At 60.9% G+C, this 24,665-nt stretch overlaps 2 protein-coding genes across 18 annotated transcripts in view; one reads left to right on the top strand and one right to left on the bottom strand.

The window, feature by feature from the left end:
• The window catches only part of CARS2 (cysteinyl-tRNA synthetase 2, mitochondrial), a 29,595-nt gene extending 9,959 nt beyond the window's left edge, over positions 1-19,636 (top strand). For 6 of the 13 annotated variants that reach the window (XM_086330573.1, XM_086330570.1, XM_086330568.1 and 3 more), the window contains 12 exons: positions 590-661; positions 759-864; positions 1,756-1,839; positions 2,773-2,902; positions 3,251-3,384; positions 6,228-6,295; positions 6,898-6,964; positions 7,229-7,367; positions 8,096-8,219; positions 8,622-8,720; positions 9,366-9,572; positions 9,719-10,161. In XM_086330573.1, coding sequence (XP_086186699.1) covers positions 590-661; positions 759-864; positions 1,756-1,839; positions 2,773-2,902; positions 3,251-3,384; positions 6,228-6,295; positions 6,898-6,964; positions 7,229-7,367; positions 8,096-8,219; positions 8,622-8,720; positions 9,366-9,572; positions 9,719-9,934 — 1,446 coding nt within the window. In that variant the 3' untranslated portion in view covers positions 9,935-10,161. Of the gene's footprint in view, positions 1-589; positions 662-758; positions 865-1,755; positions 1,840-2,772; positions 2,903-3,250; positions 3,385-6,227; positions 6,296-6,897; positions 6,965-7,228; positions 7,368-8,095; positions 8,220-8,621; positions 8,721-9,365; positions 9,573-9,713; positions 10,162-18,616 lie in introns of those variants that run through there. The other 7 variants (XM_086330577.1, XM_086330576.1, XM_086330571.1 and 4 more) reach the window with 3 other exon arrangements.
• NAXD (NAD(P)HX dehydratase) lies at positions 11,013-24,228 on the bottom strand. 5 transcript variants are annotated; one of them, XM_086330585.1, is made up of 11 exons: positions 24,044-24,228; positions 23,021-23,164; positions 20,630-20,780; positions 19,823-19,868; positions 19,042-19,130; positions 18,220-18,328; positions 15,915-15,965; positions 15,730-15,834; positions 14,903-15,023; positions 13,822-13,942; positions 11,013-12,252 (listed from the first exon to the last, which is right to left on the bottom strand). In XM_086330585.1, the coding sequence occupies exons 3-11, from the start codon at positions 20,731-20,733 to the stop codon at positions 12,102-12,104; spliced, it is 897 nt and encodes a 298-aa protein (XP_086186711.1). In that variant the 5' UTR covers positions 20,734-20,780; positions 23,021-23,164; positions 24,044-24,228; the 3' UTR covers positions 11,013-12,101. The 5 variants fall into 5 exon arrangements, 4 of the variants coding, with proteins under 4 accessions (XP_086186711.1, XP_086186712.1, XP_086186709.1 ...); XM_086330586.1 differs by having other exon boundaries at positions 24,165-24,228; XR_015138465.1 differs by lacking the exon at positions 23,021-23,164 and having other exon boundaries at positions 15,348-15,834; positions 24,165-24,228.
• Positions 24,229-24,665: the final 437 nt, after the last annotated feature.

Genomic DNA, 24,665 nt, shown 5'->3' with positions numbered 1-24,665 from the left:
AGAACTCAGAAAGCCAGGCAGCTCATCAGGCCCTCTGCTGCTCTTTGGGTCCAGTCGCGTGCCGTGGAATCTCCCAGAGTGGCACAGCGACGCTGGGCTTTGGTCTGTGGTTCGCTTGGCCTTGCCCTGGCAGACGCTGGCGGACTGCGCTTCGCAGGGGCCCGCTCCGCCACCAGGGCCGCTCGGGAGGAGCCGTTGGGCCTGGCGGCCCTACCTGCTGTCTTTGTCCCCGGAGTCTTACCGTGGACACGGGACCCCGGGGCCATCTGGGGGATTCAGTGGGCCCGTCTGCATGTTGCACAGAGAGCTGAGAGAGGCGTGCGTTGTCTTGCCCACGACTGCCGTGAAGAAGACACTGCTCACCGGGTTCATCTCCTCAGTAAACATCCCCGGGCCGCAGTTTCCAGGACAACTGTCGTTTTGGGGGTTTTGTTTTGAGTTAATGGAGATCGTGGCATCGTTTATTCTGTTTTCAGTCTAACCAGAAAGCAGGCCCAAGGCCCTCTGTGAGCAGGGCCCGTGGGGGCGGCCGTCCTCCGAGGCCCCATCCTGACCCCTGCAGACGGAGCCCCACCTCATTATCTTGCAGATGAGCGTGTCGCCCGCGTCCCTGGCCCGTCTTTACGAAGAAGACTTCAAACAGGACATGGCGGCCCTTAAGGTAGGTGGCTGGTGAGAAGGCCGAGTGACGGAGGCGGTCTGGCGGGGCCTCCGTCTGCGCCGGGCCGGGGAGACCGCGGGTCTGTGCCCTCCCACAGGTCCTCCCACCCACCGCCTACCTGCGGGTGACCGAGCACGTGCCTCAGATCGTCGCCTTCATCGAGAGACTCATCGCCAACGGGCACGCTTATTGCACAGCAAAAGGTGAGCCCCCCGTCCAGGCCACGGCCCCCGAGAAGGGCGGTGCAGACGGAAGGTGAGCCCCCCATCCTCAAGGCTGAGAGGGAGGTGCAGGTGAGGGTTAGGGCCGGGTCAGAGCTAGGCAGGTGCAGGCGAGAAGTTACAGGTTTGTCCAGGTGAAAAGTCTCGGCCAACTGCGGCCTCGCACTGACTGTGGTGTGCGCCGGCCATCAGGAACGTGGTCCAGTGCCCGTGGCCGCAGCCCTCCTGAACACGGCTCCTTTCCCGCCGCCACCTCATGGGTCAGAGGGGCGGGGGCCGCCTGGCTCCCCAGGGCCCCCGGGAGCCCGCGTGCAGCTCAGGGAAGGCGCCCCACGGGGATGCACGTGTGAGGAGCTGCCTGTGGTCTGAGCAGCAGGGTGCTCTCGTGTCTGGACTAGGAAGGGGCGTCTCGGTTGGTGGGTGTGTAACATGGGGGCCAGAGCTGAATGCAGGCCGCCAGTGAACGCAGTGACCTTCCCTTTGTGTTTCCACCTCCACTGCTGGACGGCCGTGGCACGTCCGATTGCGTGCTTCCCTAGTACAGGGGTGTCGGTTGCGGTCTAGACGTGCAGGGAGGGCCGGCTGGGGCAGAGGCTGCGTCCTGTGTTTAAGTTCTAACACCACAGCTGTGATGCGCGTGTAGATGCGGGTGCTGATGGCAGGGAGGGCTGGCTGGGGCAGAGGCTGCGTCCTGTGTTTAAGTTCTAACACCGTAGCTGTGATGCGCGTGTAGACGTGGGTGCTGATGGCAGGGAGGGCCGGCTGGGGCAGAGGCTGCGTCCTGTGTAAGTTCTAACACCACAGCTGTGATGCGCGTGTAGACGCGGGTGCTGGTGGCTGAGAAGTGGCTTCACCATCCCCTTTTCGAAACAGGCAACGTCTACTTTGACCTGCAGTCGCGAGGCGACAGGTACGGCAAGCTGGTTGGCGTGGCACCTGGGCCGGTTGGAGAGCCAGGTGGGTCCCCCCGCCTCCTGAGGGGCTTCCGGGGAGAAAGCCAGACCTTCCCGAGGCAGGTCGGGGGTGAGGACGTCACTGCCAGATGTCGGTCACGGCTGAGGTTTAAACGTAGGGGTTCTGGAACAGAGCTCACGTGGAGGTCTCGGGGCTCCCCGCCTCTCGTTCTCCTGTCGTCTCTGCCCACACGCTTGTCTGTGTGTCCGTCTTAACGCTGTCGTCTGTCCTGAGGCTCTTGTGTTAAATCCCTGAGGGGTCTATCGTGTAAATGCCGTGTGAGTTTCCCCTCTAGCAGGTTCCCGTGAGTGTTTCAGCGTCTGTCACCTTCCTGCTGTGTTTGAGTCTGTTCCTAGACCGTCTTCTGTTCCGGGTTCTGTTAAGTCAAAGTCAGTTTTATAGGAAGCGATAGTAGGTATATAGAACTATGTTGACACTTTTAAGAGGATACTGTGTAACAGAATCAAACGCGGGCGATCAGAACCGACAGAGCAGTGTTTTCCGCCCCGCCTGCGGACCGCGTCCTGCTCGGTCCCGTCCCCGGCTGTGTGCTGACTCCTGAGCAGTCCTCGTCACCTTTGCTCCAGGCCTTCCTCCCGCTGCCCTGGTCGTCCACGCTGGCAAGGAATGGCCTGGCGTTCGGGAAGTGGGGAGGGACCGTCCAGTACACTTTCCAGCATCAGCAACACCTTTTTGGAAAAAATAAGAAAAAAAAAAATGTTCTTGAGTGACGGCTGGGGGCCCGCATGCTTCTGGCGTGCTTTGGTCGGGGGTCTAGGGGCTGTGGGCTGCATGTGGGAAAGAGAAAAGACCTGCAGGAGAGACGTGCGGCTGCCTCTGAGGAGCGGGCTCTGGGGCGGGCGTCCCGGCTGTTCCGTGGCCGCTATGATGTTGGCTCTGGGTTCCCTCCACTGACGGACCACTTGTCGTTGGCAGTTGACTCCGACAAGCGGCACACCAGCGACTTCGCACTGTGGAAGGCGGCGAAGCCCCAGGAGCCGTTCTGGGGCTCCCCGTGGGGCGATGGGAGGCCCGGCTGGCACATCGAGTGTTCCACCATCGCCAGGTAAGCCTCACCTGTGCTGATCCGGACGCTGGGGCGGTGCCCGGCTCGGTTAGTGGAGCATGCATGCGCTTTGATGTTTTTACAACCACATCTTTGGTGCAGAGCAAAGAAAGTGAAGTGTCTTTACGAGGAGAAAAAGCTGTGAACTCGGGGGTTTTTATGACGTGAAAACAGAATCTCAGTTTCTGTGTGCATCAGATTATCACGCATTTAGAATTGGACTCCGTTTGGTGTGTGCAGAGGGCTGGCAGGCGTGACCACAGGAAGGGTGTGGAGATGGTGTGGCTGGACCCGGGTAACTCCCTGCTCTGCCCCGGGTAACTCCCTGCTCTGCCCCGTGCCTTGCAGTCTGGTATTCGGAAGTCAGCTGGACATCCATTCGGGCGGCGTGGACCTGGCGTTCCCACACCATGAGAACGAGATTGCCCAGTGCGAGGCCTTCCACCAGTGCCCGCAGTGGGGGAACTACTTCCTGCACTCCGGTGAGTGACGGCTCCCGCCACCTGCCCACTTCTGTCCGGTCGGCTCTGTGAGCGCTCCACTGGGTACACCCACGTCTGCTGGTCGGTCCAGCCCGTCCTAAAGGAAAGCAGCCCTGAACACTCCCGGAAAGGACTGATGCTGAAGCTCCAATACTTTGGCCACCTGATGCGAAAGAGCCGACTCACTGGAAAAGACCCTGATGCTGGGAGAGATTGAGGGCAGGAGGAGAAGGGGGCGACGGGATGAGATGGTTGGATGGCATCACCGACTCGATGGACGGGGGTTTGAGTAAACTCCGGGTTTGTGACGGACGGGGAGGCCTGGCCTGGCGTGCTGCAGTCCACAGGGTCGCAAAGAGTCGGACACGACTGAGCGACTGAGCAACGAAATCACCCAGGAGAGCAAGAAGCAGCTGTCCCTTCAGTCATCTGACTTGCAGTCGGTCGCACGTGAGCTTCTTTGGACGGGAACGCCAAAAATGTTTTTTGGAAGTGAAATGTGAGCTGAAGAGAATTCGGAAAATAAGCAGTGCTGTTCCACAGACGTTCCTTTCAGTGAAGCTGTGACGAGGAGTCTCAGACAGCATGCCGCCGTAGTGACTGTGACTGGGCTGGCCTGGAGCTGTGGCAGCGTCACCACCAGCGCCTGTCAGCCTCTGAGAGCGCCACTGTCCGCCTCACTATTTAAGCAGCTTGTGATTAACACCAGCCGTCCGCTCCCAGGAGCGCACAGCGAGTGGGGAAGCGGTGGCATCCTGAGCAGGCGGCTCTGGAGTCCGCGTGAAGCCCGGGGGCGTGAGCGTGTCCACGTTCTGACGGAGGTCGCAGGGCCACCGCGCTCATGTCATGGCCACCCTGGGACGAGCCCTGGAGCTGTCCGAGGGCAGGGGTACAGGTGCGGTCAGGCCCTGGAGCTGTCCGAGGGCAGGCGTACAGGTGCGGTCAGGCCCTGGAGCTGTCTGAGGGCAGGCGTACAGGTGCGGTCAGGCCCTGGAGCTGTCTGAGGGCAGGCGTACAGGTGCGGTCAGGCCCTGGAGCTGTCTGAGGGCAGGGGTACAGGGCTTTGGTGCAGGTCAGGTCGGGAGACGCAGGTGAGCGACGGCGTGGGCACAGGCACTGTCTCTGTTGAGTCCCTGGGTTCAGGAAACCAGATTTTCCTGGCTAGATGGTACTAAAGGCAGCAGCTCCGGCTTCAGCATGTGCGGAAGCTGCTTCCGGTCCGTGGCGGGGTCGTCGTGGTGACCGGGGTGCGCTCACTGCTGCGTCTCCTTCACCCCAAGTTCACGCCTGCTCCAGCCCTGAGCTGCCCAGCCCCAGCGTCTGCCCTCCCGGGACCCCTCACGGTCCACGTGACCCCAGCCTCGGTGCTACCCCGAGGTCGGCTGAGCGACGAGCCAGGCTGCTGCCCCCGGCGCCAGAGCTGAGGTCTGGCGTCCACTTCGTGCACTGCTTGGAGCTCGACAGTGGCCGGAATCACTTCCTCCTGCTGGCCCAGCGCTCGATGAGCCGTTCCTCTGGGGCTCCCGGGCGGGGACCGGCAGGGCCCCCAGGACCCACGTGTTTCCTGTCAGGGGCCCACACCTCTTCAGAAGCCTCGTGGAACCATCTCGCCCCCGGGTGGGGGACTCGGGAGAGCAGAGCGCTGCAGCCCGTGCAGGGAGGAGTCCCAGGGCCCGGTGACACAGTGCTCCCGTCCCTCGGCTGGGATCAGGTGACCCCGTGTTAACCGCTGGTGTTGCTCGTGAGGACGTGGGGCCTGCCGTCAGTGCCGGCGCCCCGGGTGACCGTGAGTCCAGGCGCAGGCGGCAGCGGCAGCGCTCACGGAGGGCCGTGTGCACACGCGTGGGTCCCGTCACTCTGATACTGGCGGGTGGGAGGGTTCGCTCTGTGTTCTGGAGGAAGGGTGCTGTGTCCCGACACCTGGAGAAGCGATCTATTTTCCTGGACTTCCCAGGTGGCGCAGTGGTAAGGAACCCACCTGCCAAAGCAGGAGATGTGAGAGACGCGGTTCAGCCCCTGGGCCAGTCAGATCCCCCGGAGGAGGGCGTGGCAGCTCACTCCAGTGTTCTTGCCTGGAGGATCCCAGGGACAGAGGAGCCTGGAGGCTGTGGTCCTTGGGCTCGCAGACTCGGACAGGACTTTGTGACGTTGCACACACGGGGAGGTGGACGTGGAGTTCAGCAGTCGGATGAGTTCCGTTCTCCAGACGTTGTCGGTTTTGTAAAACGTCCCTTGCACTTGGTGGAAGCCGCACGCTGCTAGGGTTACGTATTGAGGGTCAGATTCTAGAAGCCGCCCTGTAACCAGCTCTCAGGAAAGTTGGCCTTGGGCAGCCTGGGGTGAAGTCACGTCAGGAGAGGTGGACGGACCCTGTGCTGAGAGTCACGTCAGGAGAGGTGCACAGACCTTGTGCCGAGAAACCAGTTTCCTGGGAAGTGAGCCTGGTACCCAGGCGGTCCTGGAGGATGTCCTAAGGGGTTTGGGTTCCCTGTCTTTCACATATATGGGAATGAGATGGTGCCAGGGTGGGGGCACATTGGTGAAACAGCTACCGCGGGAAAGCGCTCAGGGCTGCCAGGCCTGCGCTCCGTGGAAGCAGAGGGCATCCCCCCCGGGAGCTGAGTCGGGTCCCCCCCGTTTGTGAGTCATGGGAGGGGGAGGGTGGTCCCCACTTTGTGACGCCCGGCCAGTGGCTGTGGCCCCCTTTCTGGCCAGCGGGTCGGGGGGCCCTGTGCCGGCGCCCACGAGGGGGCAGTGAGGGGCAGGGTCCCCGGAGGCTGGGCTCTGAGAAGGGCTCCTCCTTCCCGCCTGGTGAGGAACGAGCCGCTGTGCTCTTGTTTCAGGGCACCTGCACGTGAAGGGCGGAGGAGAGAAGATGTCCAAGTCGCTGAAGAACTACATCACCATTAAGGTAGGGTGTCTCTCGGGGCCCCCACGTTCCGGACACGTCGTGGAGGCTGCCCTGTGCAGGAGGCTCACCCCGGGTCCCCAGGTCTCTTCCCCTTCCTGGTGCGTTCGCTGTAGTCACGGCTGCACTCAGGCGCCTGTCTCCGTGAGGTCAAGACCCAGGGCTTGGGACCACGTTAATTCACATGCAGATTGCAGCATCCCCTGGGTGGGCCTCCACTTGGCTGGTGTCGGGGGCTAAGAGGACTGGGAAAGACCCCTTTTCCACACTCCGGGAAGGAGCGTCAGGAGGTGGACGTGGACGCAGAGACAACCGGGTCAGATGGGTTTTCATATAGATCTCGGGGGTGGCCTGGGGACCTTCCTCAGAGCTCAGTGTTTCTGAGTAGAGTGCAGTCTGCAGGATTCAGACAGGCGCTGACCACACTGAAATACAGGCACCCATGCCCATCCTCTCCGAGTTGAGCCAGGCCGTGGGCCAGGCCGTCCGGCCAGATGAATAGGCGCAGCATGGGGCGGGTGCGGCCACAGGTGGGTGGGGAAGGCTGTGCAGGGAAATGTCCAGCCGGAGAGTCAGTGGCTCCTCTCACCCATGTGCACCCCCAGGACTTCCTCCGCTCCACCTCTCCCGACGTCTTCCGGCTCTTCTGCCTGCGGAGCAGCTACAGGTCAGGTGAGCCAGCCGCATGGCCCGAGTCCCTGACGGCTCCTGGGGACCCTGAGACACGGGAAGCAGCCCCAGCACTCGGCCCTCAGGCCTGAGACCCCCTCTGCCGCTCCTGCCGCATCCTGAGCCGGGCAGAGCTGAGCAGGCCCAGGGCCTGACCAGCAGCCTCAGCAGGGCCGCCCCCAGCCACCTCCAGGTCCAAGGTCAGAGGGGGCGGCCCCTCCCTGGCCCGCGGGCGAGGCTGCACCTGTGACCGCCCTTACCCCGCAGCCATCGACTATAGCGAGGGCGCCCTGCTGGAGGCCAGGAGCCTGCTGCGGGCCACGGCCGCCTTCGTGGAGGACGCGCGGGCATACCTGAGAGGCCAGCTGGCCGGCGGGCCCATCCAGGAGGACGTGCTATGGGAGAGGTGGGTGCACAGCAAGGGCCCCTAGGCGTGAGACGGGTGGGGAGCGGGCCCTGGAGGCCGTTGAATCACGTCCAGGACACGGGGGTGGGATGGGGAAGGGGTCTGCGGCTGACGTCAGGGATGGTGAGAAGCTGGGGAGATGACGGTGGCGAGAGAGGAGGAGGCTGTGGGGCACCAGGGGTTGAGGCCGCTGGGTGTGGGGGATTGGCGTAACCCCCGGGGGCCCTGGAGAGTGGTGAGCCTGGACTCCTCCGGGGCCACTCAGGAAGAGGCGTCGGGAGGAGACAGATAAAGTGGCCTGCTGGCCGCTGTGGTGGAGCGCAGCACGGAGTCGAGCAGCAGGCCCACGAGGTCTCGGGAGCCATTGGCCACGGGCCCCCCAGGTGGGGGTGCAGGTGGGTGGCTTCCTGCTCACTAGCAGGCGGGGAGTCCGTCTGTCTGTCCGCGGCCGGCCGGCTGTGCTGCGTAACGCGGCTCTGGGTGCAGGGTCACGCACAGCAGAGGTCTGCGTCTCCCACGGGGCTGCTTGGGCTCTGCCAGGCCTCCCCTGTGCCCGGGAAGCCGGGGGGTCCCGGGGCAAGGGACGGCAGGGAGGAGGCAGCACCCCAAGGGGCTGGTGACGGCCGGGCGGACCTGCGGGACGTGTGAGCGAGGGGCCCACAGGGGACCTGAGGCTGCACCTGGGGACGCAGGGGGACAGACGACAGCCCCGCGCTCTCCTCCCCCAGGCTGGGCCGCACCAAGGCGGCCGTGCAGGCGGCCTTGGCGGACGACTTCGACACGGTGCGGGCAGTGGATGCCGTCATGGACCTTGTCCACCACGGGAACAGGCAGCTGAAGGCGGCCTCCGAGGTAACTCCCAGGATGCGCTTGCCAGCCCTCCAGGTGGCCCTGCTCCCAGCATGGGCCCCCAGGGCTCCTGATGAGCAGTCACCTGCCGAGGGGGGCACAGGGGGCCTGGGCGTGGACAGGAGCCCGAGATATGCTGTCGCCTCCCGGGCTCCGCAGGGTCTCAGTGGGTCACAGCAATGTCAGCTAGGGGAGGAGGCCGTGGTGAGACCCCAGCTGGTCCCCGGCCCGCCCGCCCCGGGCCAGGCTCCCGCGGAGGCGCCTGACACCCAGGGGGCCACCTGCTGGCTCAGGTGCGAGGAGCATGTGCCCGGCCTCCCTGGGGGCCACGTCCCCCGCCCGCCCGGGCTGACCTACCGGGGCCGCGCTCTGGCCTCTGAGCACCCTCCCCGGTGGCCGTCACAGGAGCCCCGTGGTCCCCGGAGCCCCGCCGTGCTGGGAGCCATCGTGGCCTCCGTGGAGCAGTTCTTTGAGACGGTGGGCATTTCTCTGGCCGAGCGACAGGTATGCTTGCCTCTCTTTTCAGTCCTGTTTCGGGACTTCGGCTACATGCCAGCATGTAACAGACGCTTCCTCCCTTCGTAAATGCTGACTTTAGTGTGTAACTGTAAGGCCAGACTCTTTACACGTGTAAGACGCGTCACGGCCCTTAAAAGCGCGCGCACACTGAGAGCTAGCACGTTAGCTGCAGTGACGAGGTTCTGAGTGGACCAGCGTCTGCCACGACCACAGTGTGCTCCGGGCCACTTGTGTCCTGTAGGGAACCCCCTGGTGGACGCAGCAGCTGCGGTGAGCACTGTGGGTCCCACCCGTCAGGGTCCCCGGGACGGCAGAGACCCAGCCTCTCCCCGAGGGGCGTCCGGCCCCGGCCTCTGGTCCCCATCTGAGCCTTCCTCAGACTTCCAGTCCTGACACCTAGGCGCCGGCACCTCTGCGTCCACCCTGTGCCGGGGATGGGGCGGGGCCTGGACGCCGGCACCTCCCAGAGCCCACCCTGCGGCCGAGGTCGGGGCGGGGCCTGGACACTGGGAGGAAGATGCCCCCCAGGCCCTTGGCTGCGGGTTCACACCCGCTCACGCCTACGCACCAGCTCACACCCCGCACACACCGCTTGCCCCACTCACCCCGACACACCCCCGCACCCCTCAGTGTGTTCCAGGGGCGGGCAGCCCGGCCGCCCTGCACAGCCTGGTGGAGGAGCTGGTCCGCTTCCGGCTGAAGGTCCGCCAGTTCGCTCTGGCCTCCGGGGAGGCCCCTGGGGAGGCGCGGCGGCAGCGGCTCCTGGAGCGGCAGCCCCTGCTGGAGGCCTGCGACGCACTACGCAGGGACCTGGCCGTCCATGGCATCAGCATCAAGGTGAGTGCTCTGCGGGGCCGGGCTCAGCTGGCGTCGCAGACGCTGGCGTCTCTCCCGGGAGCACACCCGCCCCCAGCTCGGGCCTGCCCCTGAGCCCTGACACCTGCCCATCCACCCACCTGGCGCCGCCTGCCTCCCCAGGACAGGAGTGGCTCGTCCACATGGGAGCTGCTGGATCCGAGGACAGAAGACCCCAAACCCAGGAGCTGAGGACGGGGGAAGCGAGGCCGTGGTCTCCTGCCACGGTTCTGCACCCTTTAAGTCACAGTAAACCTTCATGTGAAAGTTGCTGTTGTGGCTGTTTTCCCTTAAACCAAGCCGACACCACCCCAGAACCCCTTTGGTGTGAGCAGAGGTGCTGAAGAGTGGGTTTCCTTTCAGCACCGACAGAGTTCAGTGAGATCTCAGCCTGGAAACAGGACGGAAGCCCCACACGGGATCCTGGGGAGGGTGGGCAGGGCGACCCCGGTCCAGGATCACCTGGACCCTGCGTGAGGGGCAGTGTCGGCCTGGGTCTGTCAGTTTGCATGTGCTGGGTCTGGTGACAGTAACCTGTTCCCCAGGGAAGCATAGCAGAGGAAGCCCCCACAGGCACCCAGCTCCCACGCGCCGCGCTCCATCAACACTGGTTCTTGGGGTACCAGCCCGAGCAGACGCCCTGGGGCCAGGGCTGTGAGGGTGTCAGTGGCGCGGTGGAAGCCGGCAGGGTGAGCAGGGACCGAGCTGGCCGGCGGCCTCGCCCTGTCTCCCTATTGTCGCAGGCGGGGAGCCCCAGCTGTGCAGGACACCGGCAGGAAACGGGGGGGCCTGCCTGCTGCTCCAGCTCTCAGCCAGGCTCCCAGTTCGTCCAGAACTAGTCCACAGCTCTGCCCCAGGCAGCAGGACAGCCTGGCAGCCACGTTAACTTCCTCACCGACCGTGCTGCCCCAACAGGCAGGGACCCTTGTTCTAGGGGAGGGGCCCGTCCACAAGCTGGCCTGCAGCGAGGGACCCTGCAGAGCAGAGTGAAACCCCTGAGGGCAGGCGGCCGGCCCCTGGGGGAGGCTGACAGGTGCTCAGTCCTGCAGGGGACTGGCCGACGGCCGCGCCGGACCTGCCCCGGGGGGTGGTGTCCTGCCTGGAGCTGGTGAACGCCGGTTTGCAGAGGGGCCAGGGGGCAGGCACTCCCTTCATTCGGGAGCATCGCCTAGCTGCCCCGTCAAGCAGAGGGTGCAGAGACGCAGTGGTTCCTGTGGCTGCTGCCTTACGTCTTCCGCGGGGAGAAGCTGCTAATGCCGGGCTGATCACTCCGCTTTAGCAGCACGACAGGCACCCGCGGACCGCACTGGCAGCTGGGTGGGCAGCTGTGTATTCATCCCCGTGTCTGACAACGTCCTCGCTGAGGACCAAACTGAAGGTGAATTCTGGCTGTTTGAGCAAAAAATACACAGCTCTCCCCAGTGAGATCAACCACATCTGCCTTTTATTAGGTGTAATTCCCCAAAGGAAGAGAGTCCACGGCAGTAGCGAAGCTTTTCTACCGTTAGGTGTAAGTGAGCCACAATTTTAAAGAAACCTTAACTCCAGCCTATTCAAAGCAACTGGGATCTTTTGTCCGAACACAGAGCAGGGATCGCTGAGGACACATGTACGGACTCGGGCCAGGCCCGCCCTGCAGAAGGCACGTGGATAGCGCACTCAGGGCTGTAATCAACCCCTCGGAGAAACGAGACGGGCCACCAGGTGCCACACAGGCCGACCCCATGCCGACAAGACAGCTCAGTACAGAGAGCGCACGTTCTGAACGTTCTGAGAGCACCCCCCACCCTGCCTCGAGGCAGAGGCCCTGCTGTCCTGCCCCACCAGCAGGTGCAGGGCAGCTTGGGCCCCCACCGGGGACCTGACTTGGGAGCCCTGGGCACCCCTCACCGCGGGCCTGTCACCACGCCCGCCTTTGCATGGACACGTCAAAGTGAGGTGTCCCAGAGCTGCCCTGCACACTCGGGGGCCGGGGTTCGTCATTTCCTTCGGTGGTTTTCCCAGGGGCCTCCAGCATTTCCAGTTCTGACAGATCGCTGACTATTCTGGAAAACTTCAGCCAATTAACCAACCAATGCTGAATATTTCTGCCCAGATGTGTGCGACCTAATAACTGTTTAAAACGCCAAAATGAGCTAAAGAATGAACACCACAACCTTTGCGGGACCTCAACTTAAAACATGATTCACACACAGTTGGGAACGAGAGACGGGACCCCCAGGAGGCCTGCTAGTGAGGGCCCTTCTCACAGGAACACGACGCTCAGACGCGGTGTCCGCTCCAGGCAGCAGCGGAGCCCACGGCCCAGCTGAGCCGCTGTCAGACTGTCTCGTCACGCGATGCTCTACGTTCTTTTCTGAAGCTGCAGAGACTGAGGGAAGTTCACCAACACTGTTCCGTATCAGTTTAGGCAGAAAGCGCTAAGTTCCAAACTGGCGTTGTGTCAACCTGCACAGCGGAGACCTCTCGGAGGACGCGGGCAGACGGCACCCGCCCTCCAGCGGCTCCGGCTCAGGCCTCGAAGAGCCTGCGGAAGGCGGGCCCGACCTCGGCGACCATGTCGGAGGTGGTGGTGGCGCGTCCGTGCTTCTGGAAGGCCTGCTGGCTGCACTGCCGGGTGAGGGCGCAGGCGCCGAAGGCGGCCACGAGCAGCGGGCTGGGCCTGCGGGGAGAGGTCTCAGGGGCGGCCACCGCACCCTGCGCGTCCTGCCTGCCGTCCCGGGACCCACGCTGGTAAGCTCGAATCTAAGGGCCTCCGAGGCAGCCCCCCTACAGTGAGCACAGCTGGTAACTGGGATATGGACGATCCTGATGGATGAGCGTCAAACAGCTGTGCATGTGGGAAGGGTCAGGACACCGCTGTTGCCCCAGGTGACCACACACAGCACCTGGTCAGCGTCAGCGCCCGCTGTGTTCTAGGACCTGGAGGATGCTGAGGCCGGGCACACCTGCTGGCCAGGTCACTGAGACCTGGGGCATCTGCTCACTATGTCACTGAGACCCCCGGGGATACCTGCTTGTCACGTCGCTGAGACCCCCAGGGATACCTGCTGGCCACGTCGCTGAGACCCCCGGGGATACCTGCTGGCCGTGTCGCTCAGACCCCCGGGGACACCTGCTCACCACGTCGCTCAGACCCCCGGGGACACCTGCTCACCACATCGCTCACACCCCCGGGGACACCTGCTCGCCACGTCGCTCACACCCCCGGGGACACCTGCTCGCCACGTCGCTCACACCCCCGGGGACACCTGCTCGCCACGTCGCTCACATCCCCGGGGACACCTGCTCGCCACGTCGCTCACACCCCCCCGGGGACACCTGTTCGCCACGTCGCTCACACCCCCCCGGGGACACCTGCTCGCCACATCGCTCACACCCCCCGGGGACACCTGTTCGCCACATCGCTCACACCCCCGGGGACACCTGCTCGCCACGTCGCTCACACCCCCCCGGGGACACCTCGCCACGTCGCTCACACCCCCGGGGACACGTGCTCGCCACGTCGCTCACACCCCCGGGGACACCTGCTCGCCACGTCGCTCACACCCCCCCGGGGACACCTGCTCGCCACGTCGCTCACACCCCCGGGGACACCTGTTCGCCACGTCGCTCACACCCCCGGGGACACCTGTTCGCCACGTCGCTCACACCCCCGGGGACACCTGTTCGCCACGTCGCTCACACCCCCCCAGGGACACCTGCTCGCCACGTCGCTGGACCCGCCAGCACCCTGTCTGTACACACCCCACGGGTGTGCCGGTCAGGTTTGCGGTGACCCTGCAGCCTGGCACCATCACTGTGGCCAGGATGGGTGCAGAGCAGAGGTCTAGGTCCCAAGGGGTGGGGGTGCCCCAGATCCCTCTACACCATCTGGGGAGGGGCCCCCCAGCTCAGAGCCCGGCTGCCTCGTGGAGACTCATCTGTCAACAGGAGCTCCCCCCGCCTGTGTGTCCCCCACCATGACAGCTGTTCTGAGAGCAGGCGTTGCAGAGCCCCAGGCAGCATCTCCCATACCAACAGGGGTGGGAGCAGGGAGAACCACCCATGCCCTGGAGGCCATCCAGCCAGGGGGACAGGGCCACTTCCTGTGGCCAGACCAGTGGCAGGGATCAACCTGGCCAGGCCTGGGAGCTCTCCCCATGACACCGGTGTTTCACCAGGAGCATTCCAGTCTGCTCCTTACTATACACAAGAGCTGCTGAAACATGAGAAACAAGACGGGACTTACCCGCCAGTCTTCTGGGGGCCGGCGCGGAGGGCCCAGTGTGCCAGGACGCCCAGGGAGCCTGACAGGAGGTCCCCCTGCCCCCCGCACCTGCGGCCGCTGCCCTCCTGGCTGCACTCGAGCACTGCGGAGAAGAGGAGGTGTTGGGGGTGCCCTCTACCCCCCGTCCCCACACGGCAGCCTCCAGGCAAGCACAGCAGGAGGCTGCCCCCCAAGCAGCACCCAGGGTCTGAGGGGATGAGCACGCCCACCCCCGGGGCCCCTGTCCTCCAGGAGACTTGGAGCTGGTGGCGCCCCGGCTGGGACTTGTCTGCGCCGTGAGAAGTTTCTGTTTTCTTTGAAAATGTCTGAAGCAGTCGTGACTCTGACTGTGTCAGGGATCAGAGCACCTTGTAGCATCTGAAGGACCCACAGGCCTCAGGGTCCCTCGGAGAATGCTCGCTGCGTCTCCTATCCAGCGTGTGTGCGCATGCGCACGTGTGTGGTGTGTGAGTGCGTGTCTGTAGCGAGTGTGTGCAAGTGCACACATGTGCCCAAGCCTGTGCTTCTCTGCCTCCTGGTTCCCGTGACCCGGTCAGCAGCCCTGCGTGTCCAGTTGTCTAGTCACTGCCCGCTGGGCCTGGCGCCTCCAGGGGACTATAACAGCGGGAGGACCCTGCAGGGAGCAGAGGCGTCGTGCACTGAGCCCGGAGCCCCGGTGAGGACACAGGCAGGTGGCCCCCAAGGCTGTGCTTGGTGCCGGGGGGCTCCCGCGCCACCAGCAGCTCCTTGGTGTCTCCGCTTTCTGGGTGCTTTTGTAAAACTGAACAAGCAGCAGGAAGACACTCGGTCCCCACGTCTGCCTGCAGTGAGGGGGGTGGCCCTCCCTGGGCCGTCACACACGGCAGGGAAGGAGCATCAGCCGCCACACTGGGGCCAGCCTGGGCCAGCACACCCCATCGAGACCACCTCCCCGTGCAGAACACCGAGAGACAGGACAAAGCCGGGCTTCCTGAGGTTGCGGACAAGCGGTCCTCCTGGGGCTGGTGCCCAGCGTGGCTGTGCCAACTGACTGACACGCGGTGTGATGTCTGCGGCCACTCACCCTGCTCGCCGTCAGAGATCACGTCCTGCTCCCCCTTCTGCACCACGGTGACGTTGCCCAGGGCCTGGCTGAGTCTCAGCACAGCTCCATGACGGTCCCCGCCATCCAGGGGCGCCCCCAGCTAGACAGGACCAGAGACACGGTGCTCATCGGACACGGAAGAGCCCGTCTGCCTGGGTCCCGACTCGTCTGGGGGCCTGCGACTCCCACCTCCCAACAGCCAGACGAGCTCATCCCTGAGGCCCAGACCACCCACGCTCCAGGCGGGACAGTAACACAGCCCTCAGGGCAGAAACACCGCAGGGCAGGGAGTCTGCAGGTTTGCCCAAGTGACCCAGCTCCGAAGGATACAGAGCAGACACACATGGGCCAACACGTAAGGACGCTGGGTGGACAGACGCAGCTGACCCTTCAACAATTTTGGTATGAATGGCGCGGTCCTTACACGTGGACTTTCTTCCACAGTAACTACAATCAGGCTGGCAGAATCCACGGAGGCAGAGCCGCATGTGTGGAGGAACCGCGCGGAGCGAGGGCCAACTGACGGACCCTCAGGCTCTCAGCAGCTTGCAGACGGCAGCACCCAGCCCCATGCTGTGGGGTCAGCAGTGCGGTTTGATCTCGTCCTTGCAAACCCTATGACGTGGACCCCGTCCCACCCCACCTCTTAGAGGAGGGGACGCAGGGTAGGGACGAAGCGATCCCCCAGGGGAGCCCAGAGGCCGGGCTGACCCCCAAGTCCACCACCCAGCTCTCACCCCATCAAGGACGCTGACCGGAGGATGCCCTGGAGCGCACAGTCACTTGCCTGTGGCTGGCTGACTCACCACGGCCTCGGACAGTCTGCCGAACTCCACGTGGTTGGGGGTGAGGACCGCCTTCCGGTAGCCCTGGATGAGGGCCGGCTGCTGGGCGATAAGCCAGAGCCCGTCCTGTAGACAAGGACTCAGGTCACTCAGGAGCAGCTGCAGGGGCCGTGGTGAGGAGAGGGCAGGGCAGGGGCCACACTCACTGCGTCAATGACCACGGGGATGCCCCTGGCCTTGGATGCTTCTAGAATGCCCTGCAAGAAAGGAAGGCAGCTAAGCACTGAGCCCGTCGCCTGAGGAGAGCTGAAAGAAGCAGCGGTTCTGACGGACTCCACACAGGCCATCAACACACACACGGGAAATCGTGAAGCAAGTGCGACCACAAAGAGAAAAGCCCGTCTGCAGGGCCGGTGTGAACGCTGAGCACACGAGCACAGGGCCGCCACTGGTGCTGGGTCCAGGCCAGTCCACGCAGGCCGGCCCCGAGCCATCGTCTTCAAACTCCTAACAGTCACGGACCCTCAGCACTCGGGTCAGAAATCTGACGCCCCGAGAAGCGCCCAGCTCTTCTGTTTATACGCACTTCTCGTAAGTCACATTTCGCGTGTCTATAAATGAGTGACTGTAACCATCAACAGTGAACAAGGCTCTTCTCTGGCTTGATGCAAGTGTCCTAGAACTGACTGCGGCGATGGCTGCGAACTCTGTGAATCCACTAGAAGCCACGCGACTGCGCTCTGTGAATGAGCGCACTGCCGCGTAAAAGTCCTGCCAGAATCGCTGAAGGAAAGCAGGACGCTCGGTCCCGGAGAAACTACCTCCCTGAGGTGGTCACGCGGCCGGGGATCTGCCTCCCTGAGGTGGTCACGCAACAAGGGATTGTTCTTTTTAATTTACTGCGATTTTTACATGCCATTCAATTCATTCATTTAAAGTGTACAGTTTGCAGCCATCACCACGATCAGTTTCAGGATGACATTTCCATCAACTGAGAAAGGAGCCCCACACCCTTTCTGCCCAGCTGCAGACAGGCTGTTGAACAGCTCACACCAGATGGCGACCTCGCTCAGGAAAGACCTACTAATGTCTGTGACTGGGCAGCACCGGGGGAGGCGAGAGGGGCCAGCAGAGGGCACACCCGCGTGTTAGCTGGGGCCCGGTCCTTGCCACAGACGCTCCAGCAGGTCTACGCTCACTCACTCCCAACCTCTAACTCACACACTGCAGAGTAGCTTTTATTTTTTTTTTAAAGATAAACACACTAAACATTTTAGTATGAATTTTTAAAAATGACAAAGAACTTGAAGCATAGAGAACCCCGGCTTTCATCACCTCAAATTCACCCCCAAACCCTCTCGATACAGATTATGTTTTCACGTGTCTATAAAAATCACTTTTATTTTAGTATTTTGGATACAGTATTCCTTGATTGAGCACAGCCCACGTGTCTGTAAGATGGTTCTAAGAAAAGATGAAAGGTATTCCAGGCAGATAACATGTCAAAGTTTGCTTGGGTGCTCGCCACCTGGGTGGGTGAGGACAGGCCCTTGACACGGACCGTCTGTAAACAAGCACCCCTCGCATCAGTCGCCGCCCTCGGCAGCTCGGTCCCTGCGGGCCGGCAGTAAGTCTGTGGGTCCAGAAGGACACACACGCTGAGAGGCTGCGGAGGGGCGCGCCCGACCACACCGTGTGTGATGACTGGTCCGACTGTCGGCGCCAGCGTCACAGACGTGTGTCCTGGCCAGCCCTGCCCCGCCTGGCGCGGCCGCAGCCCCTGCTCAGCAACAGGCCGCAGGCTCGAGGGTGCAGCATCTCTGGCCCCAACTTCCACTCCAAAGGCTGGAACGACGAGTTGTGGAAGGGACCCTAAGTGAGAACATTCAAGCTCTCACTGTTCTGCTAAAGCCCACACATGCTGCCCTTAAACTGTTCTTTACCCATCAGACGGCTAGGAAAGTACTACCCGCACACACACCTCCATCAAATGCACGGCTTACACGACCAGTGAGGTCATCAGAACTCAGAAGTACCCCTCCCCCGGGTCACGGTGACAGGGACGCCCCTGGGCACCAGCTGTTCTGAGTCCCGCACCAACCAGGCCCGTGCAGAGCGCTCTGCAGACGTGGCTCTCTATGACCGGGGCACGCCACCCCCAAACGAGTGCCAGACCGCGAGCCAAGCAGGCTGCCGGAGGCCCTGGCAGGGAGGGCACCGCGAGCCTGACCCGAGCCGGGCCACTGTGGACGCCACTTGGCCCTGACACTGGGACCCGCATCATGCGGGACCCGCAGTGGCCGCCCCAGCCACAGCACGAGGGCCCGCGCCCCGCAGGGGCCCGCCCAGCACGGTCTTGCTCTACACGCATCTCTCCTCACACCCCCTGCTCCTCCGTCCCCGAACCCCAACTCCCCACCATGAGCCTCACAGGATGACAAGCAGCAGGAGACATGATGTGTGTCAGACTTCCCGCAACCAGAGCAGTCTCCTGGGAGAGGCTGTGGTTACCTTGACGTTTTCCAGCAGAGCGTCATCCCTGCCGAGGCCGGGCCCCACCACCAGGGCGTGCAGTCGGGGCAGCCACTGCTCCACGTCGCGGACGGCCTCTGGGCTGTCCCTGAACAAGAAGAGACGCGCCAGCGGCTTATTTTCATGCTTGTTTCCTTTACTAATCAAACTACAGACTTTTGGCAGATTTCCCCCAGGGTCCTTTTCCTGTCCCAGGACCTGAGCCGGGGCTCCTCCAGGACGGTCCACCCGGCTGCAGGACGCCCTCCTGGCCTCCCCCACGCCCACCGCCCCCCACTCCCATCTACTCCCTGCTGCCTCCACACCAAGCCCTCCCCCGCCACCCACACCCCTGCCTCAGTTTCAACACCATCCGCCCGGCCCTTCTCCTCCGCAGGGCACCCCCAAGACCCGACAAGCGCCTCCTGGTGGGACCCCTGCCGCTCCTGGGCCCCAAGGGCTTATTCTCAACAGCGGCCTGACAAGCCTTTTGAAGCATCAGGCTCCAGCAGAGCCGCTGTGGCGTTCAGAAAGCGAGGTGGGCACTTGAGGAAACCACGGGCTCCCGTCTCACGTAAGTGAAAGCCAAAGCCCTTACGATGAGGCTCACGACCACCTGTCCAGTCGCCTGACCAGTCCTGAGCGCCCACGCGGAGCGCCTCCAGCGGGAGCTGCTACACCCTTTCTGCACCTCCCCGCGTCCTCGGCCTCACCAGACGCCACGCCCTGTGCCACTGCCCACCCTCAGCCCACGCACCACCGCACCTGCCTCGCGCACCCCGAGCTACCTGTGCGGGGACCCCGTGGCCCCGCCCCACTCACAGGACGGGGTGCACGATCAGCTCCGGGCTGTAGGCCTTGATCACGGGCGCGGCCTCCTGGGTGCAGAACACGTGGGACAGGTCCGCGCCCTGCGGTGGGGGGGGCACAGCAGGCGGCTCAGGGGGGCTCGCCCAGCAGCCCACAGAGCACGCAGCCCTGCCGCAGCCCCCCCAACCCGCAGCACAGTCCGCAGGCACGCCGGCCGCCGCAGCTCGCCCCCCGCCAGGAGGCGGATGAGAGGGTGCTGGCCAGCGGCAGAGCCTGAGAAAGGCCTGGAAGGAAAGGCAGACACTGCTGCCGCCCAAGAGGAGCCTGGCACGCTGCAGTCCAGGGGGTCGCCAAGAGCCGGACATGACTGAGCGACTGAGCAAGGGGCAGGTCACCAGCCGCCAGGCGGCGTCACCGTGAGGTCTGCGGGCTGCAGGGTCCACCTCACGGTCCCCGGGCCACCAGGCCTTCGGGATGCGCATGATCAAAATGCCCAGGCAGTGGCCACGGTGAAAAGGTGTCCACTGCTTGCGCGAGGCCTGAAAAGGCAGCCCGCGATCACTGTAGCAAGGAGCACTTCTAATAAAACTTGAATTTAAGAGAAAAATGAGTCCCCATCTGAGTTACTCTGTGGCTACACAAAAGGTCAGGGTAGATTTAAACGTGTCTCTCACCCGAGGTCACCTGAAACGTTATTTAGGTTTTTATCAGAAAACATTTGCTGCAGTCATATTTAAATGATCCAACACTTTCACTAAAAAAATCCTAACAAAGAAGCTATAAGCAAACATACCACTTTGAGAGCGGAGATCGCTGCAAAATAGGGGGCTCCAGTGTACCTAAGGAAATACTTAAGTCAAAAGTGAGCATGAGGCCAGCACTACCCAGACCTCAACAGAAACCTGTCTCCTAGCACACACTAGTTCAGCAAGATTCTATCAACTGAAAAAAATGTTTTTCAATTCCAGGAATAATTAATTGCAAAATATAATGGCATCTACAATATCAGCAAAAATCATAAACCTTCTAGGAATTAACCCTATAAAAACACATGGTAATTGTACAGGGAGAAATGTGAAACCTGTTAAAGTACAGCAGAGATAGACACTTGATGAGACGATTAACACTATAAAGACGACACTTCGCTCTAGACTAACAGAGACGCAGAAAGCACTGGAGTTACGGGAAATGCCCACAGGTGCACGCAAGAGAAAAGGAAACACCGACTGAACAAGACCGGGGCTCTGTTGGCAGGAGGACGGGTGGGGACGCGTGTTAGGGGGAAACCAAAAGGCAAAAGATCCGGAGGTCTGAGAAGCCAGCGAGAGTTCGCCTAAGGCCTCTGCAGAGAGGGAGTGTGCTCGAGGGGACCACGGACCACCTGGACTGGCCGGTGCCACAGGGGCAGGACCCAGCCCGAGAGCAACAGCGAGCGGAGGCCACGATCCCTCGCCCAGTCAGGGCCCCCTGCTTTCTCTGCTGTTCAATCAAACGTTCCTCATGGAAAATACTGCCATAGTATCAGCTGACACTTGGAAATGATTCCTGGAGTCCAGCTAGACAGACAGACAGACGGATGGGCGGCTGCTGCGTCACTTACTCCCGGCAGCCTCCCACCACGCCGATCCTCCCGTCCTGCCCTTTGTGCTTCTTGGTGGTCAGGGCAGGGACCACGCTTCTCACCAGCTGCAAAATGCTTTCCATGTCCTTTACTGAGTGTGCTTTATGCAGCGAAAATGCTCTTTTTAACACTGAAAAACAGGAAAATGTTCAGAAAAGTAAAGAGCTATCAATATATATTAAAAAAAACAGACGTTAATCAAAATACTTCCCAAAGCTGACTTAACATGAATGCTGCAGATTTTTATTCAGCGGTTTCACGATTTCATTTCCATAAGAAAATGAGGTTTAGAAATAACACAACACTAACACCTGCGGTTGAGTACCAGATTTACTCTGATATCTATCAGACGTCTTGAAAATCTACTTAACCCTTGAGAAAGCTTTCCTAAATGCACTACTCCTCACTGAGCTACACATACTCACCACAATCTTCCTGCAAGCTTATGAGGTCCCCTCTCCCCCTTTGATACTCCCACTGTCTATTCAGGCCAGACAGGTTCATGTTCTTCCTGATTTAGTTTTCTAGTCTTGGCTCCCATACGCAGTTAAAGATACGAATCAAGTATCTAATCAACTGGAAATGGCATTCTAAATAAAGAAGGGACACATCTTACACTGGGCTTAAAGTGGTTTTTTACTTTTATGGCCATGCCACAAAACCCAAAGGATCTCAGTTCCCTGACCAAGATTGAACCTGTGGCCCCCCACAGTGGAAGCGTGGAGTCTTGACCACGGGACAGCCAGGGAGTCCCCAGAGTAGCATTTTAAAATAGTCTGGCCTCTGAACTATCTATAAACAGCCGATTTTAATCGGCCTTTCTTGAAAAACTTCCTGTGCTGTATGTTTTGCCATATTATTTAAAACATCTCAACTGTGAGAGAAATTCTATGTTCCGTAGGGCCCAATGTATAAATGAGTAATAAAGCACGCATTCTCTCTAGAATTAAAGGATCTATGCTGATACGAACAACACTTTCACATAAAAGGCATCCAATATTTTTATCTTCCCATTATCTTGGCAGTGCAGAAAAACTACACGTGGGTCATAAGGTCAAGTGAAGACCAGAAGAAGCTGACTCAGCTCCATATGGCAAAACAGCTTGATCTTAATATTGCTCATACTGTTTTACTTTTCATTCAACAAAATTATTCAAGTAATATTCTTTAGTGAGTAGATGTAAATGCCTCCTTAGTTGATACATCAGATGCTTAGACCCCAAGATGTAAAAAGAATATCAATTACCATCCAACCAAACACCTTCCCACTTTCTTCCAAATCAACACAGGATTAAAACTCCAAACAGAACCTCTGTAAACCTTTGGCCATGAAAAGGCACAGGAAGGCTTGCTCAACCATCAGCCTAGCCACTGACCCTCGATTCCGGTCCAACCTGACACGCCACCGAGGTGCTGGGCCGACAACCAGCTCTCACTCCTCGCTCCTGCCTCGGTCCCGTCTGCACCCCGAATCCCCAGCCATGCGCTGTCCTCCCAGCGTGCACAGTGGCTGTGAGACACAGCTGTGTGGGCACCCCGGCCAGCTGCAGGACGGGAACCTGAGCTGCTGCAGGAGAATTTAGGGGCGGCCCTGCCAACCACTGACGGCCGTCTGTGCGGTCAAGTGCTCTCCAGGCGCCTGTTTCAACATGACTGGTCAATGTGAGCACATCAGAGAAAGGCCGCCCCTCCAAGTGCCCGAGGACAGTAAACACGGGTGCTTTCTAAAGGCTAGAAGCTGAACCCAAACTTACCAGTCACTCGAGGACTACGCTGGGCTCCTTACAATGCTCTGCTTATCAGTTACAGTTACTTTAATCTAAGCACCTAGCTTCACACAAAATACCCCTAGGACTACCCCTCTACCTCAGCCTCTGCAGAATGCTGTAGGTAGGGTTCCCACCTGTGACTTAAGGGCTGGACTCCACCCTCAACCACTCCGGACAGAGTCTGGCACAAAATAAGCCACTCAGTAAATGTCTGATGAATTAAAAGCATCGTGGTTCACTCTAGCGGAAGCCAGTTTATCCTTCTTTTACAGAGAAGGAAACTGAGACTCAGGACAGACCTGCGAAGACGCCACGGTTACGAATGGATAAGCCTGGGCAGAACACAGCATTTTACCAAAATGCTGTCATTTTCAGGCAGAAAAAAATTTAATTAAAAAAAAAGTCAATCACACCACCAACCAAAAGACAAATCAAATGCTTCTCATGTGCCTTCTGAAAGCAATCTGTGATGGGTAAAAAAAAAAAAAAAAATCACTGCTGGAAAAAAAAATCATATCACTCTTGAGAAGTACAGGAGTTTTAGTTAACTGCAATCGTATGAATGCAAAGCACAACCACACTGCTCATCCGTAACACTCACCTGAGATGAACACGTGTTTGCGAAAGAGCCAAAGGAAGATGAATTAAATTTCCCTATACTCCACAGAAAAGCAAGTTTCAGCTAGCTCTCTAACATACACCATTTGGACTTTCCCACAGAAATGCTGAAACATGCACACCAAACCTAAGGATAAAAAGGACGTGAGGAGAGGCAACTTGAAATTTACGCCATTAAGCAGTTTGTCTTCATACAATTCTGAATCTGGAGGAACAGGTCAAACGTGTCTGGTTTTTGGGTTAAACGAATGTAGCTGAGGAGAGGTAAACAGATTTCTTTACCCTGGGCTGTTTTCCAGAATTACTTGCCACTCACAACTGTGCGATCTCCAACAACTTCATGTGAACTGTGGCTAATTTGGAACCAGTGACAACAATCTTTAAATTAACCTGGAGATGCCATAAGGCTGGGAGGGGAAGTCAGTGACCTGCAATTCTGGGTTTTTTTCTGGTAAAAAGTTCAGCAAGTCGGCCTAATGATGAAACCTCAGACTCAAAGAGAAATCTTGACAGACCACAGCAGAATGTATGGATTTTAGGGAAACAGCGACCAACAAAATATCTCCAAACAAATCGTGGCGGAGGGGGCGTGCAGGGGGCGGAAGGGCCCGGGCAGGCGTGCCCGGGGGAGCGCAGCAGCTGGGGGAACTGGGGTGCCCAGCACCCACACAGCGCCGCCCCGGGGGCCCGCTGCCGAGGGGCACGGCCAGGCTGCGTCTCCCCGTTCCGGCCCCTCTCGGGGGAGCCTGGCTCAGAGCCCCCTCTTCACCACGGCGGAGGGCGGGAGGCTCCCCACGCCGTCGTGACAAGGGAGGCCCCAGGCCAACCGACCGTGTGAAGAACGGCTCCACAGACTCGTGAGGACCGAGGACGCGCTCGGCCGGTTCACCCTGCTCCGCCTCCCGCCTCTTCGGCAGCCGAGGCCGGGCCCTCGGGGTCACTCGGCGGCCGCCCACGCCCGGGGGCCCCCACGGCGGCGCCCCCGCCCGGACCCGCGGCCGAGTACCTGCGTCCAGCGGCGGCCCGTAGAGCGCCAGCGCGGCCGAGAGCACCGCCACCACGGCGGCGCCGGCGACCGCGGCCCCTGCCCGGACGGCCATGCCCCGGAAGGCCGGGAGCGCTCTTACCTGGCCGGCAGCCCCGGACCGCCCGGCAGCCGGGACCCAGCGCCATCCGCGGACTTCCGGGCTCCCGGCCGCCCCCGCGCCGCCTCGGGGACCGCCGCTCCCGCGGACTTCCGGGCTCCCAGTCGCCCCCGCGCGGCCGCGGGCGTCACAGCTCTCTGCGGACTTGCGAGCTGCTCGCCCCGCGCTCTAGCTGGAAGCCGGCTTCACTCCCGGGGGTCTCTGACCCGGCCCGCTGCACCACGGGCTGGCCTCCGCCGGTCCCTGAGGACTGTTTTGTTTTGTTTTGTTTTTAAGAAGTATTTATTTTATTTATTTGGCTTCACCAGATCTTAGCCGACAAAGGTCCGTCTAGTCAAGGCTATGGTTTTTCCAGTGGTCATGTATGGATGTAAGACTTGAACGGTGAAGAAAGCTGACCGCTGAAGAATTGATGCTTTTGAACTGTGGTGTTGGAGAAGACTCTTGAGAGTCCCTTGGACTACAAGGAGATCCAACCAGTCC

The sequence above is a fragment of the Bos grunniens genome, chromosome 12 (assembly GCF_055505025.1).
Source record: "Bos grunniens cultivar Pamir isolate PY7600 chromosome 12, Bosgru_T2T1.0, whole genome shotgun sequence".
Lineage (NCBI taxonomy): Eukaryota > Metazoa > Chordata > Mammalia > Artiodactyla > Bovidae > Bos > Bos grunniens.
Note: the sequence above shows the minus strand (reverse complement) of the source record. Positions and strands in the feature narration are given on the sequence as shown.